This window comes from Peromyscus californicus, unplaced genomic scaffold, assembly GCF_007827085.1.
Source record: "Peromyscus californicus insignis strain IS unplaced genomic scaffold, ASM782708v3 Scaffold_4__1_contigs__length_199733344, whole genome shotgun sequence".
Lineage (NCBI taxonomy): Eukaryota > Metazoa > Chordata > Mammalia > Rodentia > Cricetidae > Peromyscus > Peromyscus californicus.
The window spans coordinates 53,231,522-53,247,020 of record NW_026294562.1 but is presented as its reverse complement, the minus strand read 5'-3'; the positions used below and the strand labels follow the sequence as shown (position 1 = coordinate 53,247,020).

At 46.3% G+C, this 15,499-nt stretch overlaps 1 protein-coding gene and 1 pseudogene across 2 annotated transcripts in view; both read left to right on the top strand.

Moving 5' to 3' along the window:
• Positions 1–612: 612 nt before the first annotated feature.
• LOC128123795 (60S acidic ribosomal protein P1-like) lies at positions 613–2,837 on the top strand (annotated as a pseudogene).
• Positions 2,838–5,257: 2,420 nt separating this feature from the next.
• Plaat3 (phospholipase A and acyltransferase 3) overlaps positions 5,258–15,499 on the top strand; it is a 28,965-nt gene continuing 18,723 nt past the window's right edge. The window contains exons 1-2 of one of the 2 annotated variants that reach the window (XM_052763105.1): positions 5,258–5,391; positions 5,785–5,851. In XM_052763105.1, coding sequence (XP_052619065.1) covers positions 5,837–5,851 — 15 coding nt within the window. In that variant the 5' untranslated portion in view covers positions 5,258–5,391; positions 5,785–5,836. Of the gene's footprint in view, positions 5,392–5,784; positions 5,852–9,215; positions 9,341–15,499 lie in introns of those variants that run through there. The other variant, XM_052763104.1, reaches the window with a different exon arrangement.

The following is a 15,499-nucleotide window of genomic DNA, read 5'->3' as shown; positions in this document are numbered from 1 at the left end:
AAAAGACAGCAAATTCTTAAAAAGTAGTATTGCTCCCCCCCCCCCCCCCCCCCCCCCCCCCCCCCCCCCCCCCGCTTTTGCAGAAGCAGAGTGGATTTGTAGAAAAGCCTGGAAGCTGCGGTCAAGGGATGAATTAGATCTTGTCTACCTTCTCAGGGACAGTTTAAATGTCCCCTAGAGTTCATGTGCTGGAAACTGAATCCCTAGCACTAGATGTTGATGGCATTTAAAAGGTGGGAATGTTGGGACATGACTGAGCAGAGCCCTCACTGACGGGCCAAACCCTTCATCGTTAGTAGGTAGTGGGAGGAGAGGCACCATCAAGAAAGCTCTGTCTAGCATCCCGGCTCTGTGCTGCTGTGCAATGCTGCTGCCATGTTCTGGTGCAGCACAAGGACCTCACCAGACGCTGAGGTGAACCAAATAGACCTTTCCTGTATGAGCTGCCCTGTCTTTGGCATGTTAAGGGCAGTCTAGTGACAGTGCTGGCGTCTCACAGCAACTTCTTAATGAGTATTGCAGAATGGGGTGAAAAGTAAACATTAGAAGCTCTCTGACTAGACCATTCCCATATAATTTGTTTTGTTTGTGTCTGGCACAGTATTAGGAAAGATGGGCAATGGAGGTGACAGCTGGGCCCATCTAGAAGCAGAGCATGAGGAAAAGCAGACGCCAATATGGGCTTCCCAAAATGCTCCTGGGTTGGGGGTAGAGCTCAGCGATAGGGCTATAGCTTGCCTAACGCTGGATTCTACTGCCAGAATTACTACTACACAAAATATCTTCCATCTTTGTTTTATTTACTTTATTACAGTTGAGACAGAGCGCGTGAGAGTGAGAGAGAGAGAGAGAGAGAGAGAGAGAGAGCGCACATATGCCATGGTGCATATGTGCAGGTGAGAACTCGCAGGAGTCATTCCCTCCCACTGTGCAGGTCCTGGGATCTAACACAGGTCGAGGCTAAAGCGGCAGATGTTTTTACGTGCCCAGCTGTCTCACCAGCCACGTCCTGGGTTTAGATGACCTTATAGTCACTAGCCCAATGTGCTTAGCCGTGGATTGGTTGAGGGATAGAGCACATAAAACAATGACATTTATTAATGTTGACTCTTCTTATCAAGAAGCAGGTGAATATCCTGTGATATGGATGACCGTGTGCCTCTCTTGTTACTAACACATCCTCAACAAGGACTTACCACATGGCAGACAGTGCTCAGCAGGTTAATGAGATCTTCCTTTGGGAAATATATTCTTATACATTGTCTAATAGCATTCAGCAACCCATTTTACAGATAAACAGAATGAGGTTCAGAGGAATCTACACACTGTGGTCTCTTTTTTTTTTTTTTTTTTTTTTTTTTGGTTTTTTCGAGACAGGGTTTCTCTGTGTAGCTTTGCGCCTTTCCTGGGACTCACTTGGTAGCCCAGGCTGGCCTCCAACTCACAGAGATCCGCCTGGCTCTGCCTCCCGAGTGCTGGGATTAAAGGCGTGCGCCACCAACGCCCGGCCACACTGTGGTCTCTTAAAGTAGCAAGGGCAAGGCCAGGGTTTGGCCTGAGCAGTCTCACTTCAAAGGCTCAGTTTTGGCATGGAATGGAGGAATATAGATATGATTAAGAATTCATTTTAGAGCTGTGCGGTGGGGTGCACACCTTCAATCCCAGCACTCGGGAGGTAGAGGCAGGCAGATCTCTGTGAGTTCGAGAGACAGCAGACAGCCAGGGCTGTTACACAGAGAAACCCTGTCTTTAAAAAACAAACAAACAAAAATTCATTTTAGCCTTCCCTCAGTTGCCGCCAAGGTGCTTGGTTCTTCCAAGGAAGCTAAGGCCACGTTGTAGTGAGACCCTCACTTCTTCCTGTAACTAGCACTGAGCCAGCAGTCTGAAACATAGCCTCCACGTCTGAGCTCGCCTGCATCTATTCCACCCTCATCCTGCATGACTATGAGGTGAAGGTCATGGAGGATAAGATCAGTGACCTCCTTGAAGCAGCTGGTGTCAGTGTTGAACCTGGCCTGGCTTGTTTGCAAAGCCCCTGGCCAATGTCAACATTGGGAGCCTCATCTGCAATGTAGGGGCTGAGCCTTCTCCAGCAGCTGGAGCCGCGCCAGCAGGCGGTCCTGCCCCTCCACGGCTGCTGCCCCAGCTGAGGAGAAGAAAGTGGAAGCAAAGAAGGAAGAATCTGAGGAGTTTGATGATGACATGGCCTGACACAGACTTTGGTCTTTTTGACTAAACCTTTTTTGTTAACTTGTCCAATAAAAAGCTGAACCTGTTGATATTTTATCTGTGTACCCCATTTAAGCTTATCTGAGAATCAGAGGAAAAAGCCAGCCACTACAATAAACATAGAAGTCAGGCAATGGTAGCACACACCTTTAATCCTACCATTCAGGAGGTAGAGATCCATCCAGATCTCTGTGAGTTCAAGGCCACACTGGGAACAGAGCCAGGCATGGTGGCACACACTTTTAATCCCAGCACTAGTTAACCATAGAGGTCTGGAGATCTTTACAGACAGACAGGAAGTGATGTAGCTGTGTGGAGAGAGAAAGTGAGATGGCAGAACAGACCGAGCAGTGGTGGCGCACACCTTTAATTCCAGCACTTGGGAGGCAGAGACAGGAGGATCTTTGTGAGTTTGAGGCTAGCTTGGTTTACAGAGTGAGTTCCAAGACAGGCCCAAAGCTATAGAGAAACTCTGTCTGGAAAAAACCAAAAAGAAAAAAAAAAAGGCATATAGACATAGACATGAGTATACAGGAAGTAGGTCTCTCTGGAAGCTGAGGAGTTGGTGAGGTGAGGTTGGCTGTGGTTTGTCCTATTCTTCTGATCTCTCGGCTTTCACCCCAATATCTGGCTTCGGGTTTTTTTTATTTTTATTAATAAGGTTGTTTAGCAATTCGTCTTACAACCTTTTTTTTTAAAAAAAAAAAAAAGAATTTATTTTACTTCTGTGGAGTCTGAGCCCAGTGCAGAAAAAGGGACTATGCTTGGTCATTCATTCAGTCATAAAATGCTAACTGTGTGCCACTGGGGATATATATGAAGACATTTGGGGATATATTATGGCTTAAAGTTAAAAGTCTTTTCAGCTGGATCTACAATTCCTGGTTGTCCCTCCCTCTCCCACTTCTACTGAGGTCTCTATGTTGACCAGGCTGGTCTGGAACTTCCAGAATCTAGTGATCTTCTGCCTCAGGGTGCAGCTGTATGCCACCAAACCCTTTCCTTTGGCTGGCTTTTAAGTTTCACACAGATTTGTAGGGAAAGGCAAAAATCCAACTCTACCGTCAACTCCTGGTTGGCTTTCAGACTTAAACGGACATGACATAGATGAATAGAGAAAAAGCATACAGGTTTCTCTGACTCAAGTTTTGTGTATCACAGGGGTTTGCATGGAGAAATGAAGACTTATGGACTCGTGACCCAACTGCAATTGCTAGTGTCCATAAGACCCAAGTGCCACTCCCAGGATCAGAAAGAAATAGGGAGTGTGAAGAAGAGGAGGAGACAAGGACCCCGGGAAGCAGTTCGGGAAGAGTCAGTTACTCTATACTGTGGACAAAGGATAGCTAAGGTCTGCGGAAGTACTTAAGTGGGAAGACTGAAACAGCGAGTTATTATTATCTTCTTGGGGCGGTGCTGGGAATGGAATCCAGGGCCTCTGGATGATGGTTTCTTTCTGATATAGTGAGGGAAGCTGTCATACGGGAATTTCATTTCCTGCTTTATTATTGTTTTATTTTGTTTATGAGACAGGATCTCACTACGTAACCCTAACTGGCCTTGAACTCACTGAGATCTTCTTGCTTCTCCCTCCTGAGAGCTGGGTTTGAAGCCGTGTGCCACCACCACCCAGGCCTCATCTCCTGCTTTTAGGAAACAGAAGAGAGCATTGTACAGAAGTTAACGGCCATATTGGCCCAAAATGTTTATTTTGCTTTTTTCATTTGTGGTAGGGTTTTAAACACTTAAGGTTGTATTCACATAGGTTTGGCTACAGAAACTAATAAAATGTTCTCTGAATACTGAAAAGGAAACCAAAAGAGGTTACACATTCAAGTTCCTCTATCAAAATGTCAGGGGTGTATTTTTTAACTCCAATTAAAAAATGTTTTGAAATTTGTTTTATGAGTATAACAGGGTCTCAGACTTAGAAGCCCCTGAGACCTTAGAACAGCTGACTCCATGATGGAAATACTATTCAGGTTGTGAAACTCAGCACACAGCACCACCTGCTAAAACTAAAACAAAGTCCTCCAAGTCCGCATAGTTCTGGGAAAGTCTCTAAATGTACTAACCTTGCTGTTTGGCTTCTGTAGTTCCGCTTCTGGCTAGGTTTTCTTGTTAACAGAAGTGTGTCAACCCAGAACATGGTTTCGTATTTGAAAGCTCCATGAGAAAGGCTCCGGGCTACACTGAGAGCCTGAACACCCAACGTAATTGCTGTCCAGCTAATAAAGACATTCTATTGTTAAACCCATGTCCAATCAGCTGTCTCTGGTGAGTACCCACAACAACGAGTATGTGTGTTTTGTCAGCATGTCTACATCTGTGTCAGGTGTGTGCCTGGTACTCAGTGATGTCAGAAGAGGGCATCAGATCCCCTGGAAGTGGAGTTACCCATGGTTGTCAGCCATCATGTGTGTGCTGGGAACCAAACCTAGGCCTTCTGCAAGGGCATCAAGTGCTCTTAACCCCTGAGCCATCTCTTCAGCCCCATATTACTGATGTTGTTGTTTTTATCTTTATTATTGTTTTTAATTTTTGAGGCAAGGTCTCTGTGTAGCCCTGGCTCCCTTGGAACTCACTATGTAGAGCAGGCTAGCCTCCAACTCACCAAGACAGGTCTGCCTCTGCCTCCTGAGTGCAAAAACCAAAGGCATGAACCACTAGGCCCAGCTATTATTATTATTATTATTTATTTTGGAGACAAGGTCTCAAACTGTAGCCCGGGCTAACTTTGAACTCATGGCAATTCTCCTGCCTTAGCTTCCCAAGTACTAGGATTACATGCATGTGCCTCTCTTGAGTGGAAAGATAAATAACCCTCTGGTATGATTCGTGTACAAAGATTAAAAGTAATGCAATGTGTTTTTACACATTAGGCACTGGCAGAGGGGTGTGGTGAAGGCTGTCAGGGGCAGGGAAATCTGGGGCAGAGGAGCCCAGTGGCCAGGCACGAAGCAGGAGGGAGGCATCTAAGTGACCCCAGAGGACACAGCAGGCCTTGGCGATGCGCTCATTAGCCAGTCACAGGAGGAGGGCGGGGTGACCTGGCGCGGCCCGGACTTTGCAGCCATTAAACCAGTCCTGACTGCGCTGGCCTCGCTTCACACTCCTGGCCGAGGAGGGTGAAGGCTTCTTTCTGGGACCTAAACTAAGGTGAGAATGCCCCGGTGCCTCTGCGGGTCCCCGCGGGCTGTCTGGGAACTGGAGAGCCGCTGGGCGGGCGTAAACAAGTCAGGCGAGTAGCTGCCACCTGCCTGGCAACCGCCGGGTGCAGAGAAAAGCAGAGAAAAGCAGCCGGGACGCGCGCGAGAATGCCTGGCTAGAAAGAGGGCGAGTGCCAGGATCCTGTGAGCCGCCCCTGGCTTCCAGCGAGGATTTGTCCTTCCAAGTGCAAGTGAAGAGCAGATCAGAGGCCGGCGGCGAGAAAGTTGGAGGAGTTTGGTAGCTGTTCCTAAAGGGCCTTGCTAGAAGCCACCTGCTCCTGGAGATTTGGGGACCCTGCTTCTTGTTAGAGACATAATAAGCTCTGCTCCCTCTGTGCCTTAGGCATCCACGCAGCTGCTAAGCTGAAGTTGAGCCCCACACATCGCCGAAGAAGATGCCAGCACCCATAGTAAGTACGGGACGGGGGCCGAGGGTGGGCCAGGGAGGGGGTAGTGTTTCAGTGATGACTCTTGTCTTCTCGGGGTCTGACTTGCTGTTTCGAAGAGGAGCTTTGTAGTGAAGGAACCACACTTTCTTCCACTGCTGGCATCGGGTATCAGCTGTGGGTCAGCTGCCACCTGTTGAGTGACGCCAGCACTTGTTGAAGTGGGCAGGTTGGAAGCCACCCTGCTTGAAACAGGCGCAATGGAAGGCAGAAGAGGCAGGCAAGTTGGAGGTTGGGTCTTCCTACCAAACCAGGAGGAGCACGGGACAGGTTCCTGGGGGGAATGTCTGAAGTTGAACCTTCTTGGCAGTGGGCTGTTCTGTCCTCCGCTGACTCATTTCACGACCATCCCTGCTGCCAGCAAATGCCCAGCTCTGGCTTCCCCTTCCTTCCATTCTTTCCTCCATCTCCACTTCTCTTTTCTTTCTGATTTTTTGTTTGTTTGTCTTTTTTGTTTTTGAGACAAGGCCTCAGGTAGCTCAGGCTGGCCTCAAACTTGTTATGTAGTGAGGGCAACCTTGTACTTCTAATTCTCCTGCCTCCACCTCTTGTGTGCTGGAATTATAGATGTGGGCCCCATACTCAGTTTTTTTTTTTTTTTAAACCCTCCTGCAGGCGAGGCAAGCACTCTACCAGCTGAGGCACACCCCAGCCCTGGCCTCTTGGTTAACTCATGATGTCTTGAGATCGTAACTGGGCAAATGTCTTCTTCGCTTTAACAGGGACTTTATTGATTTAGTTCAGATTGCAGGTTTTTGCAGACAACTCACTTGGGATTGTGTTCCAGCTGAGTACCTGTTGTGGATTTTAATTAAGTTCAACTTCGTTCTGTTCCCCTGAGTGAAACATCACTTAAAAGTTAGCAGCTCCCAGCCGGGCGGTGGTGGCGCACGCCTTTAATCCCAGCACTCGGGAGGCAGAGGCAGGCGGATCTCTGTGAGTTCGAGGCCAGCCTGGACTACCAAGTGAGTCCCAGGAAAGGCGCAAAGCTACACAGAGAAACCCTGTCTCGAAAAACCAAAAAAAAAAAAAAAAAAAAAAAAAAAAAGTTAGCAGCTCCCAGAATAGTCACACGAGTCTAGTTCCAGGCTGCTCTTTCAGTTTCTGGTACTGCCAGACCATGTTTTGTTTTCTGTTTAAACCCAGGAAGGCCTAAGACCACAGCAGTTAGAACCATAAACTGCGTATAAAGCTTGAACCCTGCTGAGACATTAGGAACTGACTGTTGAAAAATACATGTGTGCTTCTGTTGTGTGTTTTGACCGTGTAACTGTGTGTTCTTTGATTTAACTTTCCTGTGGTAGACGGCTTTAAAAACACATTTGTGTGTGTGTTTGTGCATATGCTCGGGGACATGCCTATGTCTTGGCAAACATGTGGAAGTCAGAGAACAGCTTGCAGGAGTTAGTTCTCCTCTTCACTATCTGGGTCCTGAGATTTGAACTCAGGTCGTCAGGCTTGGCAGCAATCTCCTTTACTTGATGAGCCATCTCACTGCCCTTGCATTTTTATTTAATTAAAGGAACAGGAAATAAATATGCCCCAACTGGAGGTTTGCAGAGAAGTTATTAAATCTTACTGATGATCCCTCTCCCCTCAGGCTGAGCAGGGAAACTCATTACCCTTTTCTCTGCACTCAGCTCAATCAATGCTGTAGTCATCCCCTCAGCAGGGCTGTGAAGCTGGGCATGCTGGCACACACCTGCAATCCCATCACTTGGGTGCTTTATACAAGAGGATGCAGAGTTGGGCTGTGTAGAGAGATCTTGTCTCAAACAGAATAAAACAGGGCTCAGTGGTTAAGACCACCTGATGCTTTTCCAGAGGAAAAGGATTCAGTTCCCAGCACACACATGGTAGCCAACAACCATCTGTAACTCCAATCCCAAGTGATCTGACACCCTTTTCTGGCATCCAAAGGCACTGTACACATGTGATGCACAGACATACGTGCAGTCAAAACACCTATACAAATAAAAATAAAGGAAGATAGTTTAAAAAAACAAAACCCACACCCAAACTAAAAATGCAGGGCTGTGGCTAGAGGCCTGAGTAGCTTCCTCTGCAGGGCATGGGGGAGGAGGCTGGCATGAAAGTTCAGCCCAGATTTCTCCCTGCCCTAAACTTTCTAACCGAGTAAGAAGTTTGGATGAAAGATGCTTTCATTTTCTACCCACTGTATTGCTGAACTTTGGATGTGTTTCCTGGAAGTGAGTATTCAAATTAAAACTGAAATTTAAGTCCTGTGATGTGGCTGTACCTTCCAGTCCTGAGGAGTCCAGAGTCCCTTAACGGACTACTTTCTTTTTTGTTTTGTTGTTTTGCTTTTTTGAGACAGAGTGTCTATGTGGTCCTGGCTGTTCCGGAATCCACTATGTAGACCAGGCTGGTCTCAAACTCAAAGAGATCCTCATGTCTCAGCCTCCCAGGTGCTGGGATTAAAGGCACGTACCACCAAGCCAGGCCTGATCTGAGGATGACATCTGGGGACTCTCGGTGGAGTTAGTGAGGGTGCAAAGAAAGGAGAGAGAGAAGAGGATGCGCCCCAAGTGTGGTGGGGGCTTCTGTTCCTGCAGGGTTGCAGCGTCATTCCCAAAACTGGGAGGAGCTGGAGGAGTAGATAGTGTCCCCTCCCCAGGCCATTAGTCTCTGATGAGACTCTGTAAGTGCCAGGCTGGATGCTGGTAGAGTGGATCCAGTCCTCAGCCCTCAGCATGCTGGACTAGTCTAGATGTTAGGATACACATGGAAACTGGTCACACATTCCCCTAGCTCAGCCCATTCATTACAGTCATCCTGTGTAAGAGAGCTATAGAGCTGGGCATGGTCACACACACTTGTAATCCTACCACTGGGGAGGTGGCATGCAGAGTTGGAGACGAGGCTAGTCAACACAGCAAGATGTCCATCTCAAAAATAAATAAGCCAGGCGGTGGTGGCGCACACCTTCAATCCCAGCACTCAGGAGGCAGAGCCAGGCCGATCTCTGTGAGTTCGAGGCCAGCCTGGTCTACAGAGTGAGATCCAGGACAGGCTCCAAAACTACACAGAGAAACCCTGTCTCGAAAAAACAAAAAACAAAAAACAAATAAATAAATAAACCCCACTACCACCAGCATTATCATCAACAAGGAAACAAAACAAACTACCACCTATAATGAGAAACCAAATCAAATCTAAAACCTGAACAGAAAAGACTGGGCTGGGATCACAGAGCCTGGAACAGCTCCCCCCTCTGCAGTGGGTGAGGGAGGCTTATCTGTCACTGGGCCTTGAAGCTGGTTTCATTTTCGAAGAGAGGGCCGATATGTGAGAGACTGACAGGCGTTCCCTGTGCACCCCACATACAGCTCTTTCTCGTTTTCATATCCTATTTTATCTCTGGATACTTGAATCCAGGCAGATCTGTGGTGGAATCTGGCTATGGCTTCTGGACAAACTCTGAAGCCCTGGGTAAGTTCATTGCCAGCTTGGAACTCCTTTTTCTCATCTATAAAATGAGGCCATTAGCAGGATTCCAGGTAATCTGTGAATGCCCCAGTAGTCTTGGGTGGTGGTGTGTGAATTGGGGGGTGGGGTGGTTCCCAATGCACAAATGGGCCAGGTTTACCCTGGAAGAGAATAGGCCTGGGGTTTGGTGCTGGTGAGTCTGGGCAGGCAGGATGCTTGGGCCATTTGGGCTTCTGATGCTGGGTGCCTGCTGGAGTTGCCACTGGCCCTCTCTGACTGACTAGGAGGCCTGGGCAGGGGTGCAGGGAAGGCTAATGTGTCAGGACAGGTCTGTCTTATCTATTCTTGTAGGCCAGAGGCTGGGAAGTCAGGGCTGTCAGGCCCTTCCAATTTCTACTACGCCTCTTCCCCTCCCCCCATCTATCCTGCAGCACAGGCCCTATCTAGCATTTTCCTTATAGGTTTAAGTGGTTTTTACAGCGTTCAGCCATTATCATGGTTATTTCTTACACAAACACTACTGGATAGGTATTAACAGTCCTGATTAACCAGAAAGTCCCCAGAGATGGATTCCAGAAGTTTGAATAGTTTCTAAGGGTGCCTGGTGTGTTTCTGGGGATACAGTCATCTCAGATCAGCCCTTAGTTCCTCACAGATTTTCTTTTCTCAAAACCTTGGCATAGAAACTCCCCCACTACTTATTGAAAAGTCCACTCTTGGCAAGACCCGGACTTCCCTTGTTTGTTTTCCTCAAGCTCCCAAACCTTTTTCTCAGCATCAAAAGTGAAAGAGATTTTTCATATTCGCTGGGGCATGTGGTTTCCGGGAACAGGGAGAGAATTCCCTCAGGCTGGGTTTCACAAGTGCCACAGTGTCCTCGATGTTTCTGGATAAAAATAGACTAACAGCATCCACCCACCATGGCAGCAGAAGCTGCTGATTCCTGAGCATTCCCTCTGCGCTGAGCACATGTTATAAAACAGCGTGCATATGCACATGTATGTAGTGTGCATGGGGAGGCAAGAGGACAGTCTTAGGTGCTGTCCCTCTTTCATTTTTATTCTGTTTCATGTGTGTGGGTGTTCTGACTACATATATGTCTGTGTGCTGTGTGCATGCAGTGCCCACAGAAGTCAGAAGAGAGCCTCAGATTCCCTGGGACTTGAGTCACAGAGGGTTGTGAGCTGCCATGTGGATGCTGGGAATCAAACCCGTGTCTTCTGGAAGAGCAACCAATGCTCTTAACACTGAGGCATATCTCCAACCCCTACCCTTTTTTGGGGTGGGGGTGGGGATCGCAGATTTCTTGCTTACCTGGAAATCCCCAGTTAGGCTTTACTGGCTAGTTATGTGCTGTAATGCTTGGGTGGAGATCAGAGAATTGCTTTTAGGAATTAGTTCTCACCTGCTACTTTGTTGAGGCGGGGCCTCTCTTGTTTCTGCCACTATGCAGTGTACTCCAGGGTAGCTGGCATGTTCTCCCTCTCTGCCTCCCTCTGGCTGCAGGAGTGCTGGGCTTAGCTGTATGCCACACTTTCTGGCTTTTTACATGGGTCCTAGAGACGGCACCTGGGTGAACTTGGGTCGTTTGTACTCATTCCAACTTGGCTTTCTGTTTTAGTTCTCTGTGTAGCTTTGGCTGGCCTGGAACTCACTATGTAGACCGGGCTTGAACTCATAGAGAGCTACTGACTCCCTCTGCTTCCAGAGTGATGGGATCAAAGGTGTGTACTGCTACCACCCCTGGCCCTTGACTTTTTTTTTCCTCTTTTTAAACTGGGTTCTTGGGATCAAATTAAGACTTTCGTACTTGTGCGGCAAATGCTTTTTCTATTGAGCTACTTCCTCCTCTACCCAGTGTTTTATAGTTATTGACTTATTTAATCTTCAAGATAAACCTCTGAATCATGTGCCATATATAACTGTCCCCATTTTATGGTCAAGGAGACTGAGGTCCAGGGAGAGTTTGAGTAAACTTGTCCAGGGCTCTCCAGTAAGTAACTGAGCCTTGGTTTCAACACAGAGTCCTAAGCATAATCACTATCTTGTTTAAACAGAGCTATCAGTAGCCAGGCATAGTGGTCCACGCCTGTAATCTATCACCCAGGAAGCTAAGACATTTAAATGCCTTGTACATTTAAATGGCCATCACTGAGTAAAGAGCTGGTTGTTGGTTGAGTGGGTTAAGATAAATGGAAATGTGAGTAAATCATGCAAAAGAATAAATGAATTGTTGGCTAAAACAATCCCTCCTGACAATGTCAACACAGTTTTCAGATATCCTGGAGGTTTTCCCACCTTTTAAATTTCTAAATAGTTCAAAGCAAGCAGTTTACTTTATATTGGTCTAGAAATGGTGATTTTTGTCCTTGAAACACTATTGTTAATTGTTGCTTGACTCTGTTTTAAATGCCATAACCTTTGGAAAAGCTGATGGCTGCCTTCAAGTGGGTCCAGCCTGTATTTCACAGTCTGTCACAGTCTGCCAGAGCCATCATTATCTCTCCTGCTTCCTCCAATGCCCTGTGTATGACCTTTTCCCAGTGCAGCAGTCAGGGAACCCATTTAGGTACCTGCCCTGGAACAAGCCTCTCATGCCTCCCACACCTTGATGTTGGCTGCTGTCAGTCAAAATCAGAGTCAAAGCCTTCCTGTTCTCTGCAAGTGATAACATGCTTCCTTCCTCTCCTGCTGTGGCAGCTTTGACCAAACAATCTCGCTCTCTTCCCATGTGCTCTAAGCTTCCTTCCTTTTAAAAAACTATTTAAAGTGTTACATTTATTTTAAGATTTATTTATTATGTATACAGCATGTATGACTGCAGGCCAGAAGAGGGTACCAGATCTCGTTAGAGATGGTTGTGAGCCACCATGTGGTTGCTGGGAATTGAACTCAGGACCTCTGGAAGGGCAGCCAGTATTAACCTCTGAGCCATCTCTCCAGCCCTTGTGTTACATTTATTTTATCCCCATCTCCCACCTCTCTCTGAGCCTGTGTGCTACGGCACACGTGTGGAAACCAAACAACCTATGGGAGTTGGTGCTTTCCTTCCATAATGGGGTCTGGGGATTGAATTCAGGTCATTAGGTTTTCATGACAAGTGTTTTTAGTCATTGAGTCATATTTCCAGAACATAACCCACTGATTTTTGTCAAGTTTCAAGGTGGTATAATTATAGCATTAAGAAGGTGAGGCAGGGGGATTACCATGAGTTTGAGGCTAGCCTGACTTGTATAGTGAGTTTGAGGTCATCCTGAACTACAAAGTCAGACCCCGTCTCAACAAACAAAACAAAACAAAACAAAACAAACAGCAGTGATGGAGAGACAGTGAAGAGGCTAAGGGCATTTCCTGTTCTTGCAGAAGACCCAGATTTCCAGCACCCATACAGAAGCTCACAACTGCCTGTAACTCCAGCTGAAGGGAATCCAATGCCCTCTTCTGACATCTGAAGGCATCTGGCACATACATGGTACACAAATATACATGTAGGCAAAACACTCATACATATAAAAAAAAGTAAAGAAAATCATTTAACTCTTCCATCAAACAAAACCCAAACCAAAACATAGATTCATATTTACTTCATCTTTTCTTATTTGTTCTCTCTCTCTCTCTCTCTCTCTCTCTCTCTCTCTCTCTCTCTCTCTCTCTCTCTCTCTCTCTGTTTTGTTTTGTTTTTCAAGACAGGGTTTCTTTGTGAAACAGTCCTGACTGTCCTGGAATTCACTCTGTAGACCAGGCTGGCCTTGAACTCATAGAGATCCGCCTGCGTCTGCCTTCCAAATGCTGGAATTAAAGGCATGTGCCAACACCCAGCTATTTAAACAATTTTGGAAGCTAGAAAATCAGTAAAGATTAATACTCCTAACTGAGACAATTTCATGAGGGTTTGGTAACATATGGTGTCTACATTTTCCAATTTAAAAACTGAATATTCAATATGTGAACATTTTATTCTCACTTAAATTTTCTTTTTTTAAATAATGGGATTGGAGAGATGGCATAGTCAGCAAAGCTCTTGCTGGGCAAGCTGAAGGCTTGAAGTTTCATTCTCAGCACCCACCTAAAAAATGGGGCCCATGGCACATGCCTGCAGTCCTGGCACTGGGGGGTCGGGTGGGGAGAGAAGAACCCCTGGAGCTCATGGGCTTGCCAGCCCAGCTCTACCAGTGAACTTCAGGTTCAGTGAGAGGCTCTGTCTCAAAAATAATGTGGACGTCAGCTGAGGAAGACTCCTGATGTTGACCTCTGGCCTCTGTACACACATGCATATGCACAGACACATGAACACACACATATGAACATACACATGCATGAAGTGAGAATTCTAATTGGTCCTAATAATAAAAACCAGTAGCCAGATATTGGCGTAAAAGCTGATAGATCAGAGAAGCAGAGCAGCCAGCCACTAGAGAGACTTCTGACCTCTAGGAATCCTCAGACTGAAAGGGCTTGAGCTCCTGTCTTCTCCGCCTTATATTCCTCTCTCCGGCCAGCCATATCACTTCCTGTCTCCACTGCCCTAGTGCTGGAATCAAAGGTGTGTGCCACCACTGCCTGGCCTTTATAGTTAACTAGTGGCTAACTCTGCACTCTGATCTCCAGGCAAGCTTTATTTATTATAGCACAAACAAAATATCACCACACATGCACACATACACACATGAACACACACAGACACACACATGAACACTCACCCAGACACAGGCACACCACACACATGTGTTCTCTCATACACAAATCTTTAAAAATTTTATTTTTGAAGTAATTTACAGTAAAAATATTCAAAGAGTTGACTAATAGGGCTGGAGAGATGGCTCAGTGGTTAAGAACATTGGCTGCTCTTCCAGAGGTCCTGAGTTCAATTCCCAGCAACCACATGGTGGCTCACAACCATCTGTAATGAGATCTGGTTCCCTCTTCTGGCCTGCAGGCAGAACACCGTATACATAATAAATAAATAAATCTTTAAAAAAAATAATTGAATAATAAAATATATGAGTTCCCAAATTTCTATCAGTCACTGTAGGGAGTAACCAATAGTTTGGCGTATTTTCCTGAGATCATGCATAATATATAATGCATTTTAATTCCAAGTGTATAAAAATGTGCATTAAGCAGAAATAGAACAATAATGTCTTTTAAGGGGAAGTGGATTCTGGCAATCAAACCCAGGACTTTGGGCATGCTAAGCAGGTGCCCTACCACTGAGTTACACCCTCAAGCTCATCATGTCTTTCAACTTACATTTTTGGGGGAGCATTTTTTGAGATTGAGTCTCATGAAGCCCAAGCTGGCCTCCAACTTCCTGAGGACGAATTTCTGCTCCTCTTGCCTTTACCTCCCAGATGCTGGGATTACAGGCATGCACCACTGCACTTGGCTTTATGCGGTGCTGAGGACTGAACCCATGGCTTTGTACATGCTAGACAGGTGCTCTACCAACTGAGTCACATCCTCAGCCTTCAACTTGCCTTTTTTTTTTCTTTTTTTTTTAAATGTAGCTCTAGCTGTCCTGAAACTCACTCTGTAGACCAGGCTGGCCTCAAACTCACACAGATCCATCTGCCTCTGCCTCCCGAATGCTGGGATTAAAAGCATGGGCCCCCATGTCCAGCTTTGACTTGATTTTTTGGAAGTAATTTTTATTATTGTTTCTATGCTTGCCCATGTAAATCCATATTGCTCTCGTCAATGATCTGATGTACATGTATATGTAGGATGTGTTTAATCTGGTCCTTAGGAGGTAGTTGGGGTTGTTTTTCAAAATGAATTTCAGAGTCCAGAAATTCCTCGACTTGCTTGCTAAGGAAAACAGCCTCTCTGCAGTCCTCTGCAGCTCTCTTTTTGTGGGAAATAAAAGTGCTTTGTTCTGAAATCCTGTCGGCACATAGTCCCAGCTTTGTTGCTGTCCCTGTCTGTGCTGTGTAGGGTGTTGTGATAGCTGGGGGGTTCCTGAGCCCCATTCTGGAAAAGGCAGCCTTGTTCCTGCATCTGAAAGGACTTTCTGCTAATGCAATCCATTTTCCCTATGCAGAACGCAACAGCATTCACTTGGGTTCCTGGGACCTTTTATAGCAGAGATTTGTTGATCCCACTGAGTGAAAATAAAAACCAAAGTCTGTTTTGCACTCCAATTATATTTTTTAGTTTCCCCCG